Here is a 21,464-nt window from a genome sequence, read left to right as displayed (position 1 = left end):
CCCTGTGACCTCCGAATGGTTATTAGGCCACAACTTCCTCCAAAAAACGTCAATTGAAGTGATTCAAAATGATTTGGAAACCTAAGATAAAGTCCTAAAACATTGGGACCAGGGCCAAATTATAAGCTTAAGATGCCTGGATATAAAATGTAAAGTTAAGGTACAAATCTGGACAACCTGGAATTTTAGGATATGGTACCTAGAATAGTGTTTAATGTTTTGGCCATAACTTGAGATCCAGAACTCCAAATTGAGTGATTTAAATTAGAAAATAAAACTGAGACATAGAGGAACAATTTTCATGAAGAACACTTCACCAAATTATGACTGAAACTATGTTAAAATGGAGTTACAAAATCAAGGTTCCAAACTGTCCAGAACCAGAAATTATTGAAATTTCATAGCCAACTTAGGAAATTCATTAGGCATTCATTGAATAACTTTTAGAGATAATTGGAATGAGTATTAAAGCTTAGTAATTATGTGATTTCAGTGGACAAAGAGACTTCCAAGGAAGGGAAGGCTTAAAACACAAATAAAGAGACTCATTTAAGGTTTGTGCACAACTATCTTTTTCTTTGTTTTCCAATTTGAATTTGATTTGAATGAGCTTATTATGAATGAATTATGATTTTTCCTTGCTCTTGAGAACTTTAAATTTTATGAAATGAATTTTTGATTACGAAAAGGCGGATGCTGGCCCTTTTATATCATTGTAGCACGGGGTGGGCCAATTTTGAATGATTTCAAAAGTGTTTTGAGAAATTGTGTGTTGCCAACCCTATAAGGAGAATTTGATGAATGAAATGTATTTACTTGATTTGCAATGCGATTCTTTGAATGGAGATTTTTTGAAATTGTTTTAAAACCACAATTAGCATGGCAACATGATTTGTATTCCTCATTAGCTTGCCTAGTGAGACATATTGGATATAATCTCCTCCACTTCTGGGGTTGAGTTTCCCTCTTTGGTCTACCAGTTGAGTATATATTGGACGAGTACTCATATTTGCTAGCTAGCATTTGTATTCCCCTTTAGCCTTTGGTTATTGGGACGTATTGGCTTTGTCGTGGTATACAACACGACATTGATTGAAAATTTTGTGTCATGGTTATAACTGTGTGAATTGTTGGCAACACCCTTAAATTGTGAATATGTTGGATAAAATGTGATTGAAATAAATGATTTACAATTATTAAAATTCGTGATTTTAGTTTCATGAATTGTGGTCAATTTGAATATATTTCAAATTCTTTGTTATAATTTTATAAAATATGTCTTATATTATGTTTTAAAATTTAGTTGTGCACCATTAGGTAAAATACTCAGCGATAGCTTTTTCATGCTATCGCAGATAAGGGGAAAGGCAAAGCAACAGAGTGAGCTGCTTGTAGCTGTGGATGAAGCTACGTTTAGATCATTTTCAAATATATTATTTATACCCTTTGTAAATTCATTTTGATGTAAATTAGTTCATATGTATCTAAAAGATAAATGACCAGTTGTACAAATGAAATTGTAATAATATTTTGTTATCCTTTTGAGTTGTAAGTTTGTAAATGAACCTCTACTTTGATTTATATATGAGATAAATGCAATTGCTTGGTGTTAGTTGAATGAAATAAGATGATTGAGTTTGATTGAGATCAAATTGGGTATGAGATATTTTTATAAATTGATTTTCAACAGGTTTGAAGAACTGTTTTATTGTATTTTTAGCCGTCACTATGCAAAATTTTCGCAAAATTCTAAAAATGCTAAATTAATTCTAAATAAATTTTATGGCATATACCTAACTTAAAAGACGCTTTAATAACTATTTTATCATTGCTTTAAACTCTTAAATGAATTGGATTTGTTTAAAATCCCATGTAATATATTTAATGGGTTATCAGTAGGCGAAGTACTGTAATTCATTAGGTATGTTACGGGATCATGTTATACCTTACAGAGGGCTAAGGTGTGACAGGTTTATTCCCAAACCATGCTTTAAATGGAGTTTTACCTTTTAAGGCTCTTGTAGATAATAAATTTAACAAATATACAGCAGTGTTAACTGCTTCAGCCTAAAACTTCTTAGGCATATCTTTCTTAAACAAAAGACACCTTGCCATTTCCATCACTATTCTATTCTCTCTCACTCACCCCATTCTATTAAGGAGTATAACTGATAGTGAGCTGATGATGAATCCCAACTTCTTCACAAAACTTGTCAAACCTCTCAAAAGTATATTTAGTTCCATTATCAAACCTTAAAATCTTTATTTTACAATTAGATTAAGTCTCCACCATAGCTTTGAATTTATGAAATACACCAAAAACTTCTAACTTCTGTTTCAAAAAGTAAACCTAGCACATTCTAGAAAAATCATCAATGAAGAGAATGAAATATCTACTTCCACTTAAGGATGGAGTATTCATGGGTCTACATGTTAGTGTGAATGAGTTGTAGCTTCTGAGATGCTCTCCAAGCCATATTCATTAGAAAAGGCAATTTTTTTGCTTCCTCAATTGACATACATCACACATACCTTTAGTATCACATACCATAGGCATATCTTTAACCAACTCCTTGATTTGCATATATTTCAATGAAAAGTAATTAAAATGACCCATCCTTTTATGGCACAATGAGGAATCATCAACATTACTAGAAGAGGCATGAATTTCAGTTTACTTTCACTTAATAGGTGATCAAATATAGTGCAAGACATATTCTCAAAATGCTAAGCATAATTTCTTTCTAACATTTGACCTACACTTAATAAACTTTGACTTATTTCAGGCACATGTAGAACATAATGAATTAATTTTGTACCTGAATTTGTTTGTACTGCAAACCACTCCTTTTCTTTTAGCTTTAACATATTCCCCATTTTCAATCTTCACTTTAAAAGAGTAGGTCTTATCAAGTTCCTTGAAAATACTGGTGTCTGAAGTCATGGGGTGTGTGCAGCCACTGTCTATCAACCAAGCATCTCCACTTATGTTAAAAGAGTGATAGGTTGCTGTAAAAAGCTTTTTCTCTTATTGCTCTGATTCTTCAGTAACTTGAGCCTGTTACTCACCTTTGTTTTTGTGTACTTTCTCAACATGGTGAAAATTTTTGCAAGCTCTACATTGTATTCCAGATCGAAACCAATAAAATTTTTCTGAATGTTTTGTTTTTTTGCAATTTGGACATGGTAGGAACTTGCCATCTTTGTTTTTCTCCTTATATCCTTCATCTTCTTGCTTTTAAATTTTCTTTCTTCCCCAGATCTTTTCCCTTTCTGAAGTAACTTGAACTTTGCCCTTTTGTTTTGCCATTAATGCTTCCTTATATTTTTCTTCCATCCTCACACTTCTTTGTTCTACTTTCTGCAGAGCATTCACTAGCTCAGCCAAAAGTAATCTAAGAAAGATCTTTAAAGTCTTCAAGGGAAGCGATTTTTTGTTCAAATCTCTCTAGTAAGGTTGCAAGCACTTTCTCTACTATACTCATATCTGTTAACTCATCCCCAGGCAGCCTTATCTGATTTATGGTCTTATTAAGTCCATCTGAGTATTCTTTTACTAATTTAGAATCTTTCATTCTCAAAACCTCAAAGTCTCTTATGAGATTCAAGATCAGCATCTGCCTTGTTTTGTCACTGCTATGGATCTCCTCCTTAAGCTTATCCCATGCCTCTTTAGCTATTTCACAAGCCATAATCCTTGTGAATATAACATCAGATATAGCTTGGTGCAAATAAGACAAAGCTTTATACTTTTTTGCACATTCTTTAGAGTGATGCTTTATTTGAGTTAACGTAGGATCAACTCTCAATGGTGGTGGATCTCTCCCTGTTTCCACTACCTCCCAAAGGTCAAAAGCCCTTAGATAGGCCTTTATTTTGACAGATAAAAAGACATAGTTTTCTACTGTAAAAACAGAGGGTGCAGTTGATGAATAGCTACTAGAGGCCATGAACAACACTCAAGTGTTTATGGTTGTTATGGTGAAAGTTCTCTTATTTGTTTTCTCTCACACTCCCTCTCTAAGATCTAAATTCTCTGATACCAATTGTAAACATAAATAACAAAGAAAAGTAGGAGAAATTGCAGGAAAACTCTCTTTCGCTACTATAATATTTCATTAATTCAAAATATATATAAACACCACTACATTAAGTTAAGTTTTACAAGAAAAGCCCCATACTTTACTGATTAAACCCATACATATCTACTAAACTGAAATCAGCCATACTAACCCATACTTTAGTATGTTGCAAAATAATCATTAACCAATAACTTAAAGAACAAGTGACAGCAAAAGTGTCACTTTATATAAACGGTAAGAAAGCATTCTTTTTCAGCTCAATTTGTATAGGCAAGCTTGGCACTTCTCTCTTTGTTTTGTTATTTTGTTTTCTTTTTCCTTATTACCTTTTATACTTTATCAGAAGGTACAAAAAGAATAGTCATTTCCTATTCAAGATGTTGTTAAGTTCTTGGATTGTGATTCTTTTCATTACAAGTTTATCTTTACTATGCTTGTGCTCAGCAACAATAGTTGCATATGATTCCAAATCCATTATCATCAATGGTGAACGCAAAATCATTTTCTCTAGCACAATTCACTATCCCCACAGCACCTCTGAGGTATTGAAAATATCATTGTTCATTTGCTGGTGCTAGTACTTCTGGAAAACAAGTAGTTCTTTTAAATGCATTTCCTGATTCTAAACTTCTAAGTATTCTGATTATGTGGTGGTATACAGATGTGGCCTGATCTAAGTAATAAGTCTAAGGAGGGCGGCCTTGATGCTATTGAAACTTATGTCTTTTGGGATCGCTATGAGCCTGTCTAGCGGCAGGTTTGAATCACTGTTAGACTTTTAAGTTGAAAAAGAAACTTTGATTTTCTCCCCTAATTTATTTATATATTTTTTTTGTTTCTTAGTTTAATTTCTCTGCAAATTTGGACATTGTAAAATTCTTCACTATCATTCAAAAAGATGGACTTCATATCATTCTGCGAATTGGCCCTTATGTTTGTGCTAAATGGAATTATGGGTTTCTTTCTAATATGCTTGTAAAGAGAATACTAATATGCATCTCAATGACTTCCCTATGTGGTTGCACAATGCTCCAGGCATTGAGTTAAGGACAGACAATGAGATTTACAAGGTTTCATTATTTACTTGCTCTAATTTGTTGGTTTTTTTTTCTTTGCAATGTTCATATCAACACTTAATAAGAGCACTATAATTTTGCTTTCTACAGAATGAAATGCAAACTTTTACCACTAAAATTGTAAGCATCCTAAAAGAAGCAAAAATGTTTGCTTCGCAAGGAGGACTTATAATTCTTGCACAGGTTTTTACATTTGCAACATATTTTTCTTCTTTCTCCTATATGATTTAAGTAGCATTTATATTTGTATTGTCAGGATTTTTTTTTTATCTTGGAGTTGCTGAACTTTTGTGTATGTGCATAACAGATTGAGAATGAATACGAAAACATCATGGGACCTAATGCTGTTATGAACTTCAAAAGTCCAGTCCTATGCCATGTAAGCTTGTAAAATAACAAAATGTGCGGTTGGTGGCCTTCAGCCAACCACTCCGACACTCCAGTTAGAAAATCGTAGGCTGTGAATAAGAGAATAATTTAGTAGTAAATTTTTACATAACTAAAGTACTTAATCCCCCTAGCTGCTTCTAATATTTATAGGTTTTAAGGAAAATAGTTATTGCTTCAATCACAGAGACAATCTCGGGTTGACATCTCGAGATTGTCTCCTAATAATCCAGCTTAATCTTTGTTTGACGCTACTATTGCTTGGTATAGGTTTTGCTCTGCTTGTTTCCCAAGTGATAACTTTGATCCTTCTCTTGTTGCTATCCGGCTTGGACCTAGACTGAACTATCTTTCGTTCGGTTTGATCCTACTTGGTTTAGGTGGTTGAGTCGCCTCTAGCTCGACTTTGACTCTCCAAACGAATATTTGACACTTTGATCACCACTTTGGATATTTAGGCTCTACTTTGAATCTCCAAATAAGCGTTGACACTTTGACTACCACATTGACTATTTGACTCGATTTTAGTGGTGTAGTATCAAGACCTTACGAAAATGCAAGGAAAAGTTATATTCAATGGTGTGCACAAATGGCTGAAGCTAAAAACATTGGAGTTCCATGGATTATGTGCAGTAACCAGATGCTCCACTACCCATTGTACTCTCTATTTATAATTCTTCAGCATTAAACCATTTAGTCATAGAAGTTTAAAGTAACATTTATACTAATTGGCCTCTTAATGGCTTTATTTCATGTTGTGCTACAGATTCATACCTGCAATGGCTTTTACTGTGATACCTTCCATCCAAACAATCCCAAAAGTCCAAAAATTTTCATTAAGAATTGAAGTGGATGGTAGGCCTTTTTTCTGATGAAATAACACTATTTTTTCTAGTTGACCTAATTGAAATACATAGAATTTGCATTTTTTGTATGTCCTTGTAGGCTCAAGGCTTGGGTAGGAAAAACCCATATAGCACTGCTGAAGATTTGGCATTTTTAGTTGCTCCATTTGTCTAAGCTGGTGGGGTCTTGAATAACTATTATTTGGTATTTCCCTGCAAAGCAATGACTTCACATGTTTATTTTCTATGGATGTTTCCTTTAACTTATTGATAAGTTTTTCTTAACCTTCATTCAGTATCGTGGAGGAACCAACTTCAAACGCAACACAAGAGGTCCATGTATAGCTACATCATATGATTATAAGGCACCAATTGATGAATATGGTAATTCACAATTAAATCTATGTTGATATATACTTTAAACCTAGATTGATGTATTGCCTGCAAAAAATATCAAATATTGCCATTACCAACGTCATGGCATAAAAGTTTAAGACTTGCAGTGTCACACCTTACCCCTTTGTAAGATATGACATGATCCGTAGTATACCTAACAAATTATCGAACTCCACCTATCGATAATCCACTAAATATACTATAAGGAATTTTAAGCGAATCAAATTTATTTTTAAGTTAAATTATTGTTGAAAAGTCAAGAAAATCATTAAGAAATAAATTAAGTGTTTACAAATCAAAGAATTTTATTTTATTTTATTTTTTGGAAAAACTGCGTGGTGATGGCTATAATTTCAATAAACCAAATTTATTATACCTGTTAAAATCAACCTGTGATAATCAAATATGATAATTTAAATCAAGCAATATTCAAAAAAATGATTTTCTTCATTCAAGATCAAATAATAATAATTTTTCATTTACATCTCAAAAGAAACATTTAATTACAAATTTATAACTTCAATGTTATAAAAATATCATTACAATTCTTTTTATACAACTGCTCAATCGTCCTTTACAATACATATAGTTACACATTACATCAATACACAATGTACAAGGGTATACCTAAAACATACCCGATGATAGTCCAAACATAGCTCAACCCTGCTCACTCAACTGCTGGATCCTTTCCTCTACCTGCGACGGCATACAAAAGCTATAGCTGAGTAATGACACTCAGTGGTGCACAACTATAATTTTTAAACTCAATATAAAATATGATTTATCAAATCATAACAAAGAATTTGAAATATTCAAATTTTCCATAAGTCATGAAACCAATATCACAATTTTCAATCATTACAAACCATTTGTTTCAATCACATTTTATCAAAGCATTCACAAATCAATAGTGTTACCAACAATCACACAGTTAGGGCAATGACACAAAATTTCCAATCAATGCCACGTTATACACCATGACAAATCAATCTCACCCCAATAACCGAGGCTAAAGGGGGACACGAAGGCTAGCTAGCAAATATGAGTACTCATCCAATCTCAACCTCAACTGGCATGCCAGAAAGGGAAGTCATATAATCAATATCACCTCAAATAATGAGGGACACAAATCAAATTGCCATGCTAACTGTGGTTTCAAAACAAATTCAAAATAATCTCCATTCAAATAATCACATTTATAAATCAGATAATCACATTCAAAACCAGCTCACCTCCTTTCTACAATGAATCAATTAGCCAACATCCACCTTTTTCACAATTATAAATTCATTTCACAATTCAAAGTTCTCAAAACAATGTATAAAATTCTCAAATGCTAAAGAAAAACATAATTGACTCATATAAAGTCCATACAATCCAATTACAAATTTTAAAACAAAAGAGAAATCTAGTTGTGCACAAACCTTCTTTCAATTCCCTCTTTTTTTCTTAATTCTTCCCTTCCTTGGAAGTCTCCTTATCCACTGAAAATACACAATTACGAAGCTTTAATACTCATTCTAAGTTCCACTCATACCTAACCAAACAAATTTCTAATGAATTCCAAAGTTATAGTTGATTCTGGGTTCTGGACAGTTTTGGAACCTGACCTTAGAACCCAATTTCAATCTAGTTTCAGTCATAATTTGATAATGTAATCTTCATGAAAGTTATTCCTCTATATCTTAGCTTTAATTCCCTTTTTGAACCACTCAATTTGAAGGTCTGGATCTCTAGTTATGGTCAAAACACTAGGTACTACTCCTCATTACTTAACATTTTTCTTTCCTAGTTTTCCAGATTTTTACCTAAATTTGCATCTAATATCTAAGCACTTTATGCTCAGAATTTGCACCAAGTCCCTAAAACAATGTTTTAGGCCTTTGTCTTAAGTTTTCAAATCATTTTAAATCACCTAAATTTGAGTTATGTAAAGGAAATTATGCCCTGATTACTACTCAGAGGTCAAAGTGCAAAATAGCTAAAGTATAGTAATTCCATATTTTGAATTTCTAAGTTACCCTAACATTTCCTCTAATTTGCCTTAAAAACTGAGTCTAGGTCAAAACATGAAATTTATAGTTCTCTGTTTTATGAGTATTTTCACTTTAAAATCACTAAATTTGCTATTGTGTAGCTTGAGTTATAGCAATTTTTCCAAAACTGGTCAGATGACCATTTACTCAAATTTTCCAGGTTCAATCCAAAACTAAGGTAGATTCCTGGACTTACTTTGTTTAAGCAATTTGGTTAAGTTAGAGTCATAATTTGGCTTCAAGATCTTCATATGAATTGTTCCCCTATATTTTAAGATTACACTAGTTTAAGAATTACCTAATTTGGAGTTTTCTAGAGTAAGTTATGCTTAATTGATTAGGTACTGTTCACTTAGTCAACTTTTCCAAGTCCAGAATTGACGTTTTGAATTCAAGCCCTAATTGAGGTATCCTATGGTCATTTTCTGGGCAAGTATTCTTCATGAAAGTTTTAGCATTATGTCTTAAGTTTCATTTCCAGTTGGTTTCACATTAATTGGAGTTGTGTAGCTCAACTTATGGGCATTTAAATCTACTAGACTCAAACTATCTAGATTCAAAACCTAAGGTTCAATGTCACTTCTACTAATTCCTTCACCAAACCAAGATCAATTCTCATTCAATGCACATCAATTGGTCATCTTACAACATCAAGAATATTAATTGAACTTCATACCAAGGAAACGCTAATTTTTCAAAACCCTAATTGCTCATCTTCCAAATTCATACAAATTCAAACACACAATTCATGTTTATATCATCATCCAAGCCAGAATTCATGCTTAATTGAATCAAAACACACAAAATCCTATCTTCCCTAAACCTAGCCGAAATTCACTCTCCCAATTCATGCATGATTTCCATCATTTTTCACGTTAACTCACCATAATTAAACTTAATTTAAGTAATTATACAACTAGTTAAGCTTGGAAGGAAGCTTACCTCACTTAAGCAATTTCCAATCTTCCAATTTCTTCAATTTCCTTGCTCTTCCTTGCTTCCAATCTTCAAAACAAAGTCCAGTTTCAATTTTTCTCTTGATGAGCTATGGGATTTATGGGAGAAATTCAAGGAATTAAGAGCTTGAAATGGATGACAATGGAGGGAGAGAGAGGAGCAAGGTGGGATGGCAATGGAGATGGGAAGAAGAAGATGATAGACTTCAATTAAATGAGTTTTGCCCCATTAGTAAATATCTATATATATATTAATTTAATTGTAATTATAATTATTATAATTTTAACAATGTAATTAATTCCATTCATGTCCCTTTCTATTATTCATACACCTCTTCAATAATTTAATCCCATTTTAGTGTTTTGATTTCACTCATTTTAATTGATATTTAGGTTAAAAGTCAACTGTTGAAGTGAATTGACCAAAATACCCCTCATCGGGTTATAGTCTATCTTTTTCAGTAATACTCGATGAGTCCTTAGGTTTTAATTCACTTATTTGTGCTTATTCCTTTTTTTTATTTCTTTGATTTATAAATTCCCAATAATTCCTCAATTAATCCTTAATTAAGGATTCTATAGGGTTCCACACGAATTTAGGATAGCAACTGAACTCATAGTCGCTTCCCGGATAGGTCACCCATCGTCAGGACTTAAGCTCATTTAATCGATTTGCACTCCATTTCTCTTATTTTTCTCCAACCTCATTTAATCTTTATTAATTTAATTTATGGCTTCTCATTGTGTTTTAGTATGATTCCAGACATTCTAACCGTCAGAACAGACATTAGTTATCGGAACAGTAGAATGTACGGAATTACCTAATATGAGGGTGTTACATGCAGAGAATTTGAATAAGCTAAAGTGGAGGCATCTCAAGCAACTCCATGCATCTATCCAATTGGGAAAGAAAATTATCACTAATTGCCGATTTCTTTATCGTTTGGATTGAAGATCCTCCATCCTCCTATTCTGAAGGATCTTTTATTGACTGATGTATTAAGGTTTTTTTTATTCCTTATACATGCTTATTTTTCTCAAATATAAATGAATAAATAAACACAAGAAGGATTGAGCATTTTTTGCATTAATTAGACATTATTGTCAGCAGAAACATAACACCATGTTACAAGTTTGTAATTGAACAAAACTGATATTTACTGCCATCTAGTTTCACTGTGCAGGCGTTGGATAGCAGAATAATAACTGGCAGGTGATCCTATGACATCAAATTCTCAAATTTGACTTAGATCAGAAGGATTTCACTTTCCCCAAGTATCTAGAATAGCCATTACGATGTTTAGCTTTAAGGACTACCTCCTGTGTTGTGGTACCAATTATCTCATTAGCAAGTTTCAAGTTGACACTCGTATAGCTTCCAGCAGTGTCCTGAGTTCAACAATCCTCATTCCAATCATTCAATCACTTAAAAAAAATCTGTAGCATGTCAACAAATTCACATTATGATGGTGATGCCACCCTGAGTTCGATAGAGAATTTCACCTTAGTACCAGTGCATAAAAGAATATTTTTCTTTGCAAATATTTATTGCAGAAAAACTATTGTATATATAAAATAGGCTTCATGACAATAAAAATCATCAACTTATATAATTTTTTCAGTTGTATATCCTTCTTGTTTTATCAATTTGGAAAACATGCTTTAATCACTGTTACGATCATATCCTTAGATGCCCATCTAAATCTACAATTAATTTAATAACTTGGATGCTAAGCAGGAGCTGTAAGTGATTAGTGTGCTAAGAACAAGCTAATCGGATATGAACTCCACTTCTAGCCTTGGAAATTCCAAGGGACCATGCGACTCCTTCCAGAAGGGCTCTCTAATGCTCTGCATAGCATGCATATGGTGGAAAAGGTGGAGGAGATAATCTTCTGCCAATTTAAATTTATTACATTTGATTTGCTTGCATAGTAATTTGCACTTAAGTGAACGTTTTTGTGCTTTTGCAGGAATGTCTTGGGAAGGAGAAGTGTTGTATTGTTGTGTATGATGCCACATTTTTTGTACAGGAACCTCAAAGAATTAACAATAAGCCAGCTATCCAAGCTCTTTGCTCAAAAGCCAATTAAGGAAAAACCATCAAATTAATTAAATTGTTATATTTAACCAATTTTTTAATTAAATTGTTTGGATTAATAATTAGACTTGTCAATTTATAAAAACATTGGACTATTAAAAGATGATCCATGATACCAAAAGGTTGAAGTGACAAATTGATTTTTTTTTTTTTATCAAGAAAAGGGCAAAAATGATGATAGGTTTGCTTGAGATTATGCCAAAGAAGAATGTTACATCAAAGTTCCTGAAACATGAAAAACATAGATCTTTTATTATCACCATTATTTTTTATAAGAACAACACCACTTTTCACAGTATCATTGCAGCACATCACAGGTACTTCCTCCTGCTTCTTCATCTTCAATACTACACACTCTTTAGCCAATCTTAAATTCATACAAAATTTTTAATTTAAACTTTTATTTTAATTTGTGTGTGACTTTTTATAAAGAAATGTAAAATGAAGATTTCCAAAAGAATAGTTTTCCCAATATTGTTTTATAACTGAGAATTTTATATTGCTCTCTAAGAAAAGCACGAGATGAGTTCCATAAGATTCATAGATCCAGAGACAATTACAACAAATGTCCACCATCGTGACTATCAATTTACTATCAAAATGAAATCCTAATAATGGACTTATGAATACGCTTCCAAAAGATTCATCATAATACAAAGTTTGTTTAGCCTCTTGCGCTTTATTACAATCTTCAATATGTCTTTTTGCAAATGACATTTCATTGAGAGAGCAGATAAATAAAATAAGCAAAAAATGTACTAGGAAAAAATGAAAATTTTATTAAAATACCAAACCAGCAATTACAAGTAAAAGTCAAGGTTAGACCAAAATACATCACTGTATCAATGTTGGATTTGATTATTTATACATATAGCCCTGAAATAAAATAGAAAAGAGGAACGATTGCAGTTAAAATCATTGTCGACCTTTGCACCAACAGCTTCATTGCCTGCCACACATTTGCTGCATACTGAAAGACGCTTGATTCATCATGCCATTGAATGTAGTCCCAAAGGGGCTCAGCCCATAATTCATTGCACCAGCAGCATAATAAGGTGCTATGTATCCTTCCATCCCCACCTGCTCACCAGCCCAATAATTATATGCATAAGAACCAACAGGCATCAAAAAGCTGTGAGAGTCATCTTGAGAATTTTTTATTCCTCTCTTTTTCTTTCCTCCCTTGCTGAAAACCAAGTTTTGCTGAACTTCATCTTCAGTCACTTTCCTATTCTTTCCTCCCTCGCTAGAAACCACCTCTTCGTGCACTTCTTCCTCAACCACCAGAACACTTCCTTGTGATGTTGTATCCTTCATTCTCGTTGACCCAATAGCGGCTTCAGATACATCAGCTGCTCTTGTAGTTCTAGCTTTTTTAGCAATCTGGTATGGATCATCAAGAAGCTTCCTTTTATTTGCCCCGTCTTCTATATTATCAAGTGTTGTATTCTTCGCTTCCTGAAATGATCCTGCAGGTAGTTTTGTTGTAGAAATCTGAGGTTGCGAACAGTGAGCCGATTCCACATCCATAACTCGAAAAGAGTTGCTTTTGGCATTTTCACCGCAACTCCTATTACTACAACTAGACTCCACAAAGCAATTAATTGTATCTCTAAGTGTCATGTTTGGAATCAGAGAATCAGCAAGGACGTTTGCTGCTCCACATACACATTTCAACTTAGAGATGATTAGATGGTGTCTAATACATTTATCACAAAAGCTCTTGAAACAGCATTTGCTAGTCAATACAGCATCTTTCATTACTTGCTTGCACAAGGGGCAGAGGAGTTCTGGTGGAAGATCACTAACAGACCAGGATCTCTTCGAAGGGAAGCAGCCAAAACTTTCCTTCTTAAAAGCATCATCATTAGGCTGCAAAACAGCAGTTGCAACACTTGACAAAACATAAGAGCCATCTGGGTTTGGCACTAGCATCGACTTGGGAATACCAGTAGGAGGCCTTACTCTTTTGAAGTCATAATTTGGATCTCCATTTGTTGGGCAATACTGAATAAAATGTCCCGGCACCTTACACCTGTGACATACATAACCTTCTGGAGGTGTTTTCTTCCACAATCCACCAAAACTATGGCTATCCATTCTTCCACAACCCCTACCATTCACGCCTTGGGTCCTAGAACCCACACCAATAGAACCTTCAAGCTGCCAGTCCAAGGCTGGAGTATTGACTAAAGCCTTAATCTTGCTGTCCTCATCAGATTCCACATCTACAACTGTCATGCTAGACTGAACTGGCTTCGTTCTGGGAATCACAAACACATCGTCCCCAAACCCATCTTCATATCCAAAACTAGTGTCTCCACTGCATTTTGTTGAGGACAAACTAGTAATAGTACTTGCAGAATCAGAACTAACACCAGCATTTACGGGGGCGCTTCTGGATGAAGCAGTAACAACAGTTTCGATATTGGATGAACCAGTACGAGAAGAGGAACTAAGTGGCTGTTGCTTTTCAATAACAACAATAGTTGCAGTGTCAATGGGCTTGCCACGCCGCGTTCCAGGAACACGGCGAATCAAGACACGAGTATTGTTAGTAATCAACATATCATCAACATAACAATCATTGGTCTGGGCATTAATGACCACAAGGTCCAAATCAGTACCAAAACATGGACCATTAGAATGAGACTTCTTATTAGATTTATACTTATATTCAAAAATTTTCCGTTTCAAAGCATCAACAGAAAGAACAGAGCCATCCACAGGGATGGAATCATACTCCTTGGCACTGAAAAATTTAAAATATATCGGCATTGAATTGAATAGTGACGAAAGAATACAAACTTTAATATGAGAGAGAAATTACTATTTCACTCGTATACAAGAGGATCAATACGTATAATCAAAATTGTGAATTGCATACAAAGGATCGGTGAAACCGAAATTGTTGTACGCCAATCGGCAGGATGGTCGACTTATACAATTTTCCGATGCACAGAGAGCTAATCTTCAATTGCCAGCTGCGCTGATCTTGAAATTGCCACCGCCAAGGTTTTTCCGATACTTTAGGATTATAATTCTTCAATTGCCGCCGCCAAAGTTCCTCTGATCCGCGATGGAACGTTTTTTCCGATGAGCGACCGAGCAAAGATTTCACCGATACGATAACTTCAGAGAAGAAAGAGCTTCAAAAATCAATGACTGGATTGTTTCGGTGCAAGAATGATATTTATAGAAAATATAGACGCGTAACTGCTTGAGGTGCAAGCTGAGCCGTTCATAAAATCGACGCGTAGGTAGCCAATTCCACTTGGACTTGGTATCTATTTCTTTAGGGGGGGGGAGGGTGATTGATTCGTCTCAGGAGAGAAGTGAGTAGGATTCAGCTCAAATTGAAAAATAGAATTGCATCGAATTAATTTGATTTAATCGATTTGATTTTAAAATTTATTCAGTTGGATTTGATTTTATATTATAAAAATTTTAATTATTTCGATTCGATTTTAAAAATAAAAAATCAGTTAAATCGAACTAAACTAAATAGTAATGTTATATATTCAAATCAAATCAAATCGAATCAAATTGATTTTTGAATTGATTTATTTTTATGAAAAGTTTATATATATATATAATTAAATTGTTTAATTTCATTTATTAATGGTTATTAGGTTTAAACCAAAATCAAAATTAGATCAAATAATTTGAAAATCAACTCTAAATGAAAAAATCAATCAAAAATCAAAACCGATCGGTTAGAACCGAACCGAACTGAAATAGATCGATTTGATTTGATTCAATTTTTCATCCATTTTGGTTCAATTCAATTTCTAAAATATGTAATTCGATTTTCATAATTTAATTCAATTTAATTTGGTTCAATTTGAACCAAATGCTTACCCCTATTCATCTATTAGATATAGCTAATAGCTGATAAACATTTAAATAGATGAATTAGAGTATTTGATAAGTTTAAAAAAAATAAAGCTGATAGCTGATGGGTACCATGGGTAACTGATATGTTACCTATCAGCTGTAATTTATATCAACTATATTTTTAAAACTGTTTCTCATCAATTGATAACTTATTTGATTTTAATTTTTATTTTGGCCATATTATTCTTTTTTATTTAACTCAAAAATTAATATTATTGATATTTTTATTTTTTCATTTATAATTTTAATATTTTAATTAATGCATTTCAACTTTATTAAAATATTTTTTTATTAATAACATAAAATATAAAATATTATTATATGTAAAAACTTAAAATTAAGTATAAGTATTTTCTTTATCAACAATAATAATTACTTTATTATTTTACCAATATTTTTAAAGTTATTTAATTATTTTTTTAAATTAATTATTTTCTTATTTTAATAAAAAAATAAATAATATAATATAATAGATTGATAATTATATATTTATTTTAATAATATAATAAATGATATAACATATTAATTTAATAATTATATATTTAATTTAATAATAAAATAAATAATATAATAAATTTATAAATTTATATTTATTTTAATAATAAAATAAATTATATGATATATATTCTTATTAGTCATTTCACATATCAATAGCAACAGTTAAATATAGTTTTAACAAACACTTAATAAAAATCAGCTATCATCAACTCTCAACTATTAGCGATCAGTTAACAGTTATCAGCTGTATTCAACAATTAAACTAAACATGCTCTAAATTTGTCTCTTTTTTAAAAAATTTAGGAAATAATAATTTTACTCTTACAATACTTAAATGATAACTAATTTTAGGATATTTTAGAAATATATTTTTATAAATTTCAAATATTTTAAATAATTTCACATTCTTCTTTTATCCCTCTCAATTCTTAAATTTGATGGGTTGTGTTAGGGAGCTAAGCCTTATTTGGGCTTGGAATTGAGTAAAAGTGATCGTATTCTAATTCTGACGGTAAGCCTTCATCTGGCATTTAATCTAATGAATTATGTATTTAAAAAAAAAAAAAGAAATTAAGCGGATGAGTCATTCTCTTTAATGCTGAGCCAGACCTCTCGCATCGATGTCAATGCAGAAATAACAGTCGTCACCACTCTTGTACTTATGCCTACGTACAAATGTAGATGAGATTCTAAAGCGGCATGCGCTATTCGGACGGTGTATAAAGGTTTTGTTCACTATAAAAGAAGAGGACAGAGGATATAGAGATGGATTTGTCTTCCTCCACAAGGAAGAAAGAGAACAAAGAAAAAAATGTCAATGAAGAAAATCAAGGTCATCTTTTTGGAAAAAGTTTTCGACGTTTTCTACTCTATATGCTTTGCCCACGTTCTCTACTTTGTCACCCTCTCCTGTTCATGACAGAAATTTGCCACACTCATCAACTGATGATATCATCGATCTAGATGGCAACAACATGCAAATAGAACAGTAAGAGACGAAAAATGTTTCTTGTGATAAAACAAATGTCATGGATTGGCACAGAGTTTCACTCTTCATAATGAAAATATACATACAAAATAGTCAAATTCAGAAAAAACTTATTTATTTTAAACTGGATCAATTCGAAATTAAAATAAAACCCGATCAAACCACCTATAAACTGAAATTGAAACCACAGTCGGTCCAGTTTCATCCCTTTCTCAGCCCTGAACCCGGCTTCCTCACTAGCGGAACCTGTGGGGCAGGACTTAGAAGGCATGGGCATGGTCATACCTAGGCGAATGGGAATAGCCCGGGCCGCTTCTGGCCAACACAGACTGACAAAACCATCCCAAGAGCCAAGCTTAAATTGTGAAAATTTACGATATCATCAGGTAACATGTTCCAAGGTCATTTCTCATTCGAGCAATAAGTAGGTTTGGGGGGAGAATCAGGTGTCTAATTTCCAAATTGTCACAGCTGAAACAATTAGCGGGAACGCATCCGAAGGACGCACGTTAGGAGTTAGAACTGTCATGCGCTGGAGGGCCATTCATCTTGGATGTCCAATTTGCGAGCTTCGGCAACGCGAAAGCGTAGCTCCTTCCGAGGGGTGATTTTGAGGCCACTCGCAGCGTTTACGTAGTGGAAAAGGTATGCTTGCACGCGTCACGGTTTCAAGACACTGACTTCATTATAATTTATTCATTAGTTTCTCTTTTACAAGTTCTCAAAATTGTGTTATTGTCTTTTGTGTTGCACGCATGCTTCGGTAAAAGGAGTTGTTCCAAGTTCCAAAAATGCTACAGGGGCAACATTTGGAGTAAACAACATTGGCAATTGCTATACCGACAGACTGGCCGTGCAAGCTCTTGGCATGGAAAACAGTAACAGTGAAGCCGCATTAAAAGATAAATCCAACCCCCAGAAACAAGAATAATAAAGGCCATAAGCTATATTTGGTTGCCCCTGAAATGAAATAATTTTACTATGAATTTTGTTTCACTATTTATTTTATAATATATATATATATATATATATATATATATATATTGACAACTAACCTTTAATCTAATAATAAAGGATCCATGCCTCTTGCAATCATAGCGAGAGGCGTTGCCACCACGCCAAGGCTGGCGTGTTAGCATTAAGCATCTATGATCGTGTTAAATTACGCGCATGATCATGCTCATTATTAACCTGCAAAGATGTAAATTTCTACTCCTAACATGAATAACTTGTGTGTCGCACGCAAGCGCAACTGGGCTGAAACTGAAACTGAATTCTATCTCCGTTAATATTATGTTTCAGAAGAGGGAAAAGTTGGTGGAACCTGTGCGAGGCACAAGATTTTCTTTATAACTTCCCTTTGGACAAACTCTGCTATCTATTCTAAGCACAACCATACAAAATTCTTGCCTTCCGGCACCGTGTAACTCAAAATGAAATCTAAGCAGATGGACCCTAGAAAGTCAGTATATTATAGAAGAGGAGGGGATATAAAATATATGTATTAAAAAAAAGGGAGAAAAAAAAAAAAACTATTAAACGGTCCACACACCAGATGCTTGATAATATGCACCACCCGAAATCCTGTCCAAACTTTCTACTCTATGCTCAGTAGAAGGCAAATAAACCTCTCCCCGCAGTTCTGACGACTCCTGAAACAACCCAGATGCCGGAACCCGAGAACTCAAATCCTGTGACGCCGTTATCTCAGAAACCCCCCTCCTGGAGTGCCTAAGCGCGGCCTCCCGAATCTGCAACGGAGAAAGGTCTGTCGTTAAATGAATATCCGGCGGATTCATTGGGAAATTGAGAGTCGCAGAAGGTCCACGAAGGCAAAAAAGGGCAGCATCGTAGGCTCTAGCAGCTTCCTCAGCAGTATTATAAGAACCCAACCATATCCTCCCTCTGCTGTTTGGTTGACGAATCTCCGCTACCCATTTCCCCCATTTCCTCATCCTCACTCCCTTGTATCCACCATCTCTTCTCTCTCCTCGAGCACCGTTCTGTCGCACCATCTCTGCTATATTTCGAAAACAATTATTCCCCCTTTGTGGCTTCTTGGGTTAAAAAGAAGTGGCAAAGCATTGGATTTGGTAATGCAATAAAGAGCTAGAAGATAGAAAAGTATGAGACGTAATGACTAATAGTAGAAGCCGGTGGAGGCTCGTGCGAGAGCCACGTAGACGTTCGGAGGAAAAGCCGGGGAAGGGTACAGGTGGAGAAGGAGGGACCGTAGGATAAGGAATGAGATTAAATAAGGGCGGTTACACGTGGATGTGATAATGGCACCCATGTGAGAAAGTGAACACGTGGGTCATAAGAGATAGTTCCATTAAGGATAATTCCTATTACCTAAATCCGCATCCCGCAGCTAACTGAGTGGACTTTTCTAGAAGGTCGGCACTGGGTTCTGTTTTGGGTTTGGCCGATCACTGGTTTGGATTCTTCGCCAAATTTTTGACGGCAAGTCCTCGTCTTTCTGGGAATTTTGGATCGAAGACGCTTCTGATGTGATCGTGCTATCCACTGTACTCTTTCAACTGATCAGGAATGCTCTCCTTTGTCACTGGAGATATTGTGGAAAATATTTTATTAAATATATTACTAAAAAATATTAAAATTAAATTTAATATATTTTATTTATAAAAATATTAAAATAATAAAATAATTTTCCACACTATTTTTTTAAATATCATTTAAAATGATATTTTTGTTAATTCTAATAAAAATCTTATTGTCATGGATTGAGAGGTTCAGCTGAGCACGATTGGAGAATGCTCCTGCAGACATTATTTTTAGCTTGACTGAAAGCATCTTTTTCCTATGTTTTGTGATAAGTCATTTATCATTTTCACTTTAATATTATCTCATTTAATAAAAATATAATTATTAAATTTTTAAATTTATAAAAATATAATTATTAAATTTTTAAACTATATAAAAATATAATAAAAAGTAAAAGGGCATGTAAATAACGTTTATGTGTTCATTAATTGCAAGAATTAAATAATTATCCTATTTTATAAAGTTTTGATGTTAAATAAGATGCAACTAGGTGAAGTTATCAAATGAATTTTCTAAACAAAGTTGAAAAATCAATTAATAAAAGTAAAAAAATGTTACACCTATTAAATAAATTTTATGAATATTTGGGAAGGCCAAGCCCCACTTGGGCCCAGTTCCGCCCCTGGCTCTTGGCATCACACAATAGGAATTGTTTTGATGTAGTTTGCTTTAACCTTTTTTGGTCTCTTTTTTTATTAAAAAAAAAGTGTCTATTTTTGAACCAAATAGCAATATTTAACCATTTATTTTAACTTTAGTGATACACTATAAAATAAAACAAGCCTTTGAATGAATAACATGTATATTATGCATATAGGTCATAAATATATGCAATATAAAGAATCGCGTGTTAAAAGCTTGCTTTTTTATTCGAGAAAATCATTTGCACACTGAAAATTGGCGGCCAAGATTGTATCCTGCGAGCAAGCTATAAACGGGGTCGGATTTCCTTCGCTTAGCCCTACTTCTGAACCTGATCCACAATACAATCACTTTAGGCTAAGTTTCATCTTCAGTCCTGAATAAAAAAATAATCGGTTAATTCGCCGTAGAAATAGTGGAGCTCAAATGGCCTATATGACGAAGAGCATAACAGCCGCCAGATTTATTCATAAGGAAATGATATTCATGATGTCCTTCACTCCCTAGAGTGGACTAGTTATAGTAAACACCCGAGATAAAGTACTTGGAATAATAGAAGGCTGAACTGGTATAATACACGATATCCCGATAAAACTAAGAGATTCACTAAACGTCTAATACTAGGCATGAGGAGTATGGTTTAAGGATAAATAAGGTACCTGAATTTGAGATATATATCATTCTGACTGGTATTGTAACAACCAGAGAAAAAAAAAATGAAGATGGGACTTTTGGCGTGTGACAGTTTTATTAAAAAAAAAAAAGTTGAAAATCGGGAGGAGGAAACCCTCCCCCCCCCCCCCATTCTCTCTTCTCTCCTCTCTCCTCTCCTTCCCTCTCTTCTTCTTCTTTCTTTTTTCGGTGACCGGCCGGTGACCTCCCAAGCGACTCCCCACCCGGCCGGCGACCCTCTGGCGACGGCAAGAGCCACCAGAAACAGCGGCAAGAGAGGGAGGAGAGAGAGAAAACGCGTGCACAGTGGGCAGCGGCTT

General features: G+C 33.8%; 3 protein-coding genes and 1 long non-coding RNA gene across 4 annotated transcripts; 1 reads left to right on the top strand and 3 right to left on the bottom strand.

The window, feature by feature from the left end:
* Positions 1-3,395: 3,395 nt before the first annotated feature.
* Positions 3,396-3,950, bottom strand: LOC110636747 (uncharacterized). The gene has a single exon (XM_021786574.2). The coding sequence runs from the start codon at positions 3,948-3,950 to the stop codon at positions 3,396-3,398; it is 555 nt and encodes a 184-aa protein (XP_021642266.2).
* Positions 3,951-12,354: 8,404 nt separating this feature from the next.
* Positions 12,355-15,142, bottom strand: LOC110636748 (E3 ubiquitin ligase PQT3-like). The gene has a single exon (XM_021786575.2). It carries the CDS (start codon positions 14,658-14,660, stop codon positions 12,825-12,827), a length of 1,836 nt encoding a protein of 611 aa, XP_021642267.2. The 5' UTR covers positions 14,661-15,142; the 3' UTR covers positions 12,355-12,824.
* A 2,325-nt stretch (positions 15,143-17,467) lies between these two features.
* LOC131170553 (uncharacterized) lies at positions 17,468-18,264 on the top strand. The gene is made up of 2 exons (XR_009141335.1): positions 17,468-17,910; positions 18,036-18,264. It is a non-coding gene; the product is annotated as an uncharacterized LOC131170553 (long non-coding RNA).
* A 265-nt stretch (positions 18,265-18,529) lies between these two features.
* Positions 18,530-19,823, bottom strand: LOC110636765 (ethylene-responsive transcription factor ERF018). The gene has a single exon (XM_058129789.1). The coding sequence runs from the start codon at positions 19,278-19,280 to the stop codon at positions 18,801-18,803; it is 480 nt and encodes a 159-aa protein (XP_057985772.1). The 5' UTR covers positions 19,281-19,823; the 3' UTR covers positions 18,530-18,800.
* Positions 19,824-21,464: the final 1,641 nt, after the last annotated feature.

This window comes from Hevea brasiliensis, chromosome 11, assembly GCF_030052815.1.
Source record: "Hevea brasiliensis isolate MT/VB/25A 57/8 chromosome 11, ASM3005281v1, whole genome shotgun sequence".
Classification (NCBI taxonomy): domain Eukaryota; kingdom Viridiplantae; phylum Streptophyta; class Magnoliopsida; order Malpighiales; family Euphorbiaceae; genus Hevea; species Hevea brasiliensis.
This window is presented reverse-complemented; position numbering and strand designations above follow the sequence as displayed.

Excerpts from the sequence above, each read along its gene's own strand:
- LOC110636765 (XM_058129789.1), bottom strand. The coding sequence starts at position 19,280 with ATGGTGCGACAGAACGGTGCTCGAGGAGAGAGAAGAGATGGTGGATAC.
- LOC110636747 (XM_021786574.2), bottom strand. The coding sequence starts at position 3,950 with ATGGCCTCTAGTAGCTATTCATCAACTGCACCCTCTGTTTTTACAGTA.
- LOC110636748 (XM_021786575.2), bottom strand. The coding sequence starts at position 14,660 with ATGCCGATATATTTTAAATTTTTCAGTGCCAAGGAGTATGATTCCATC.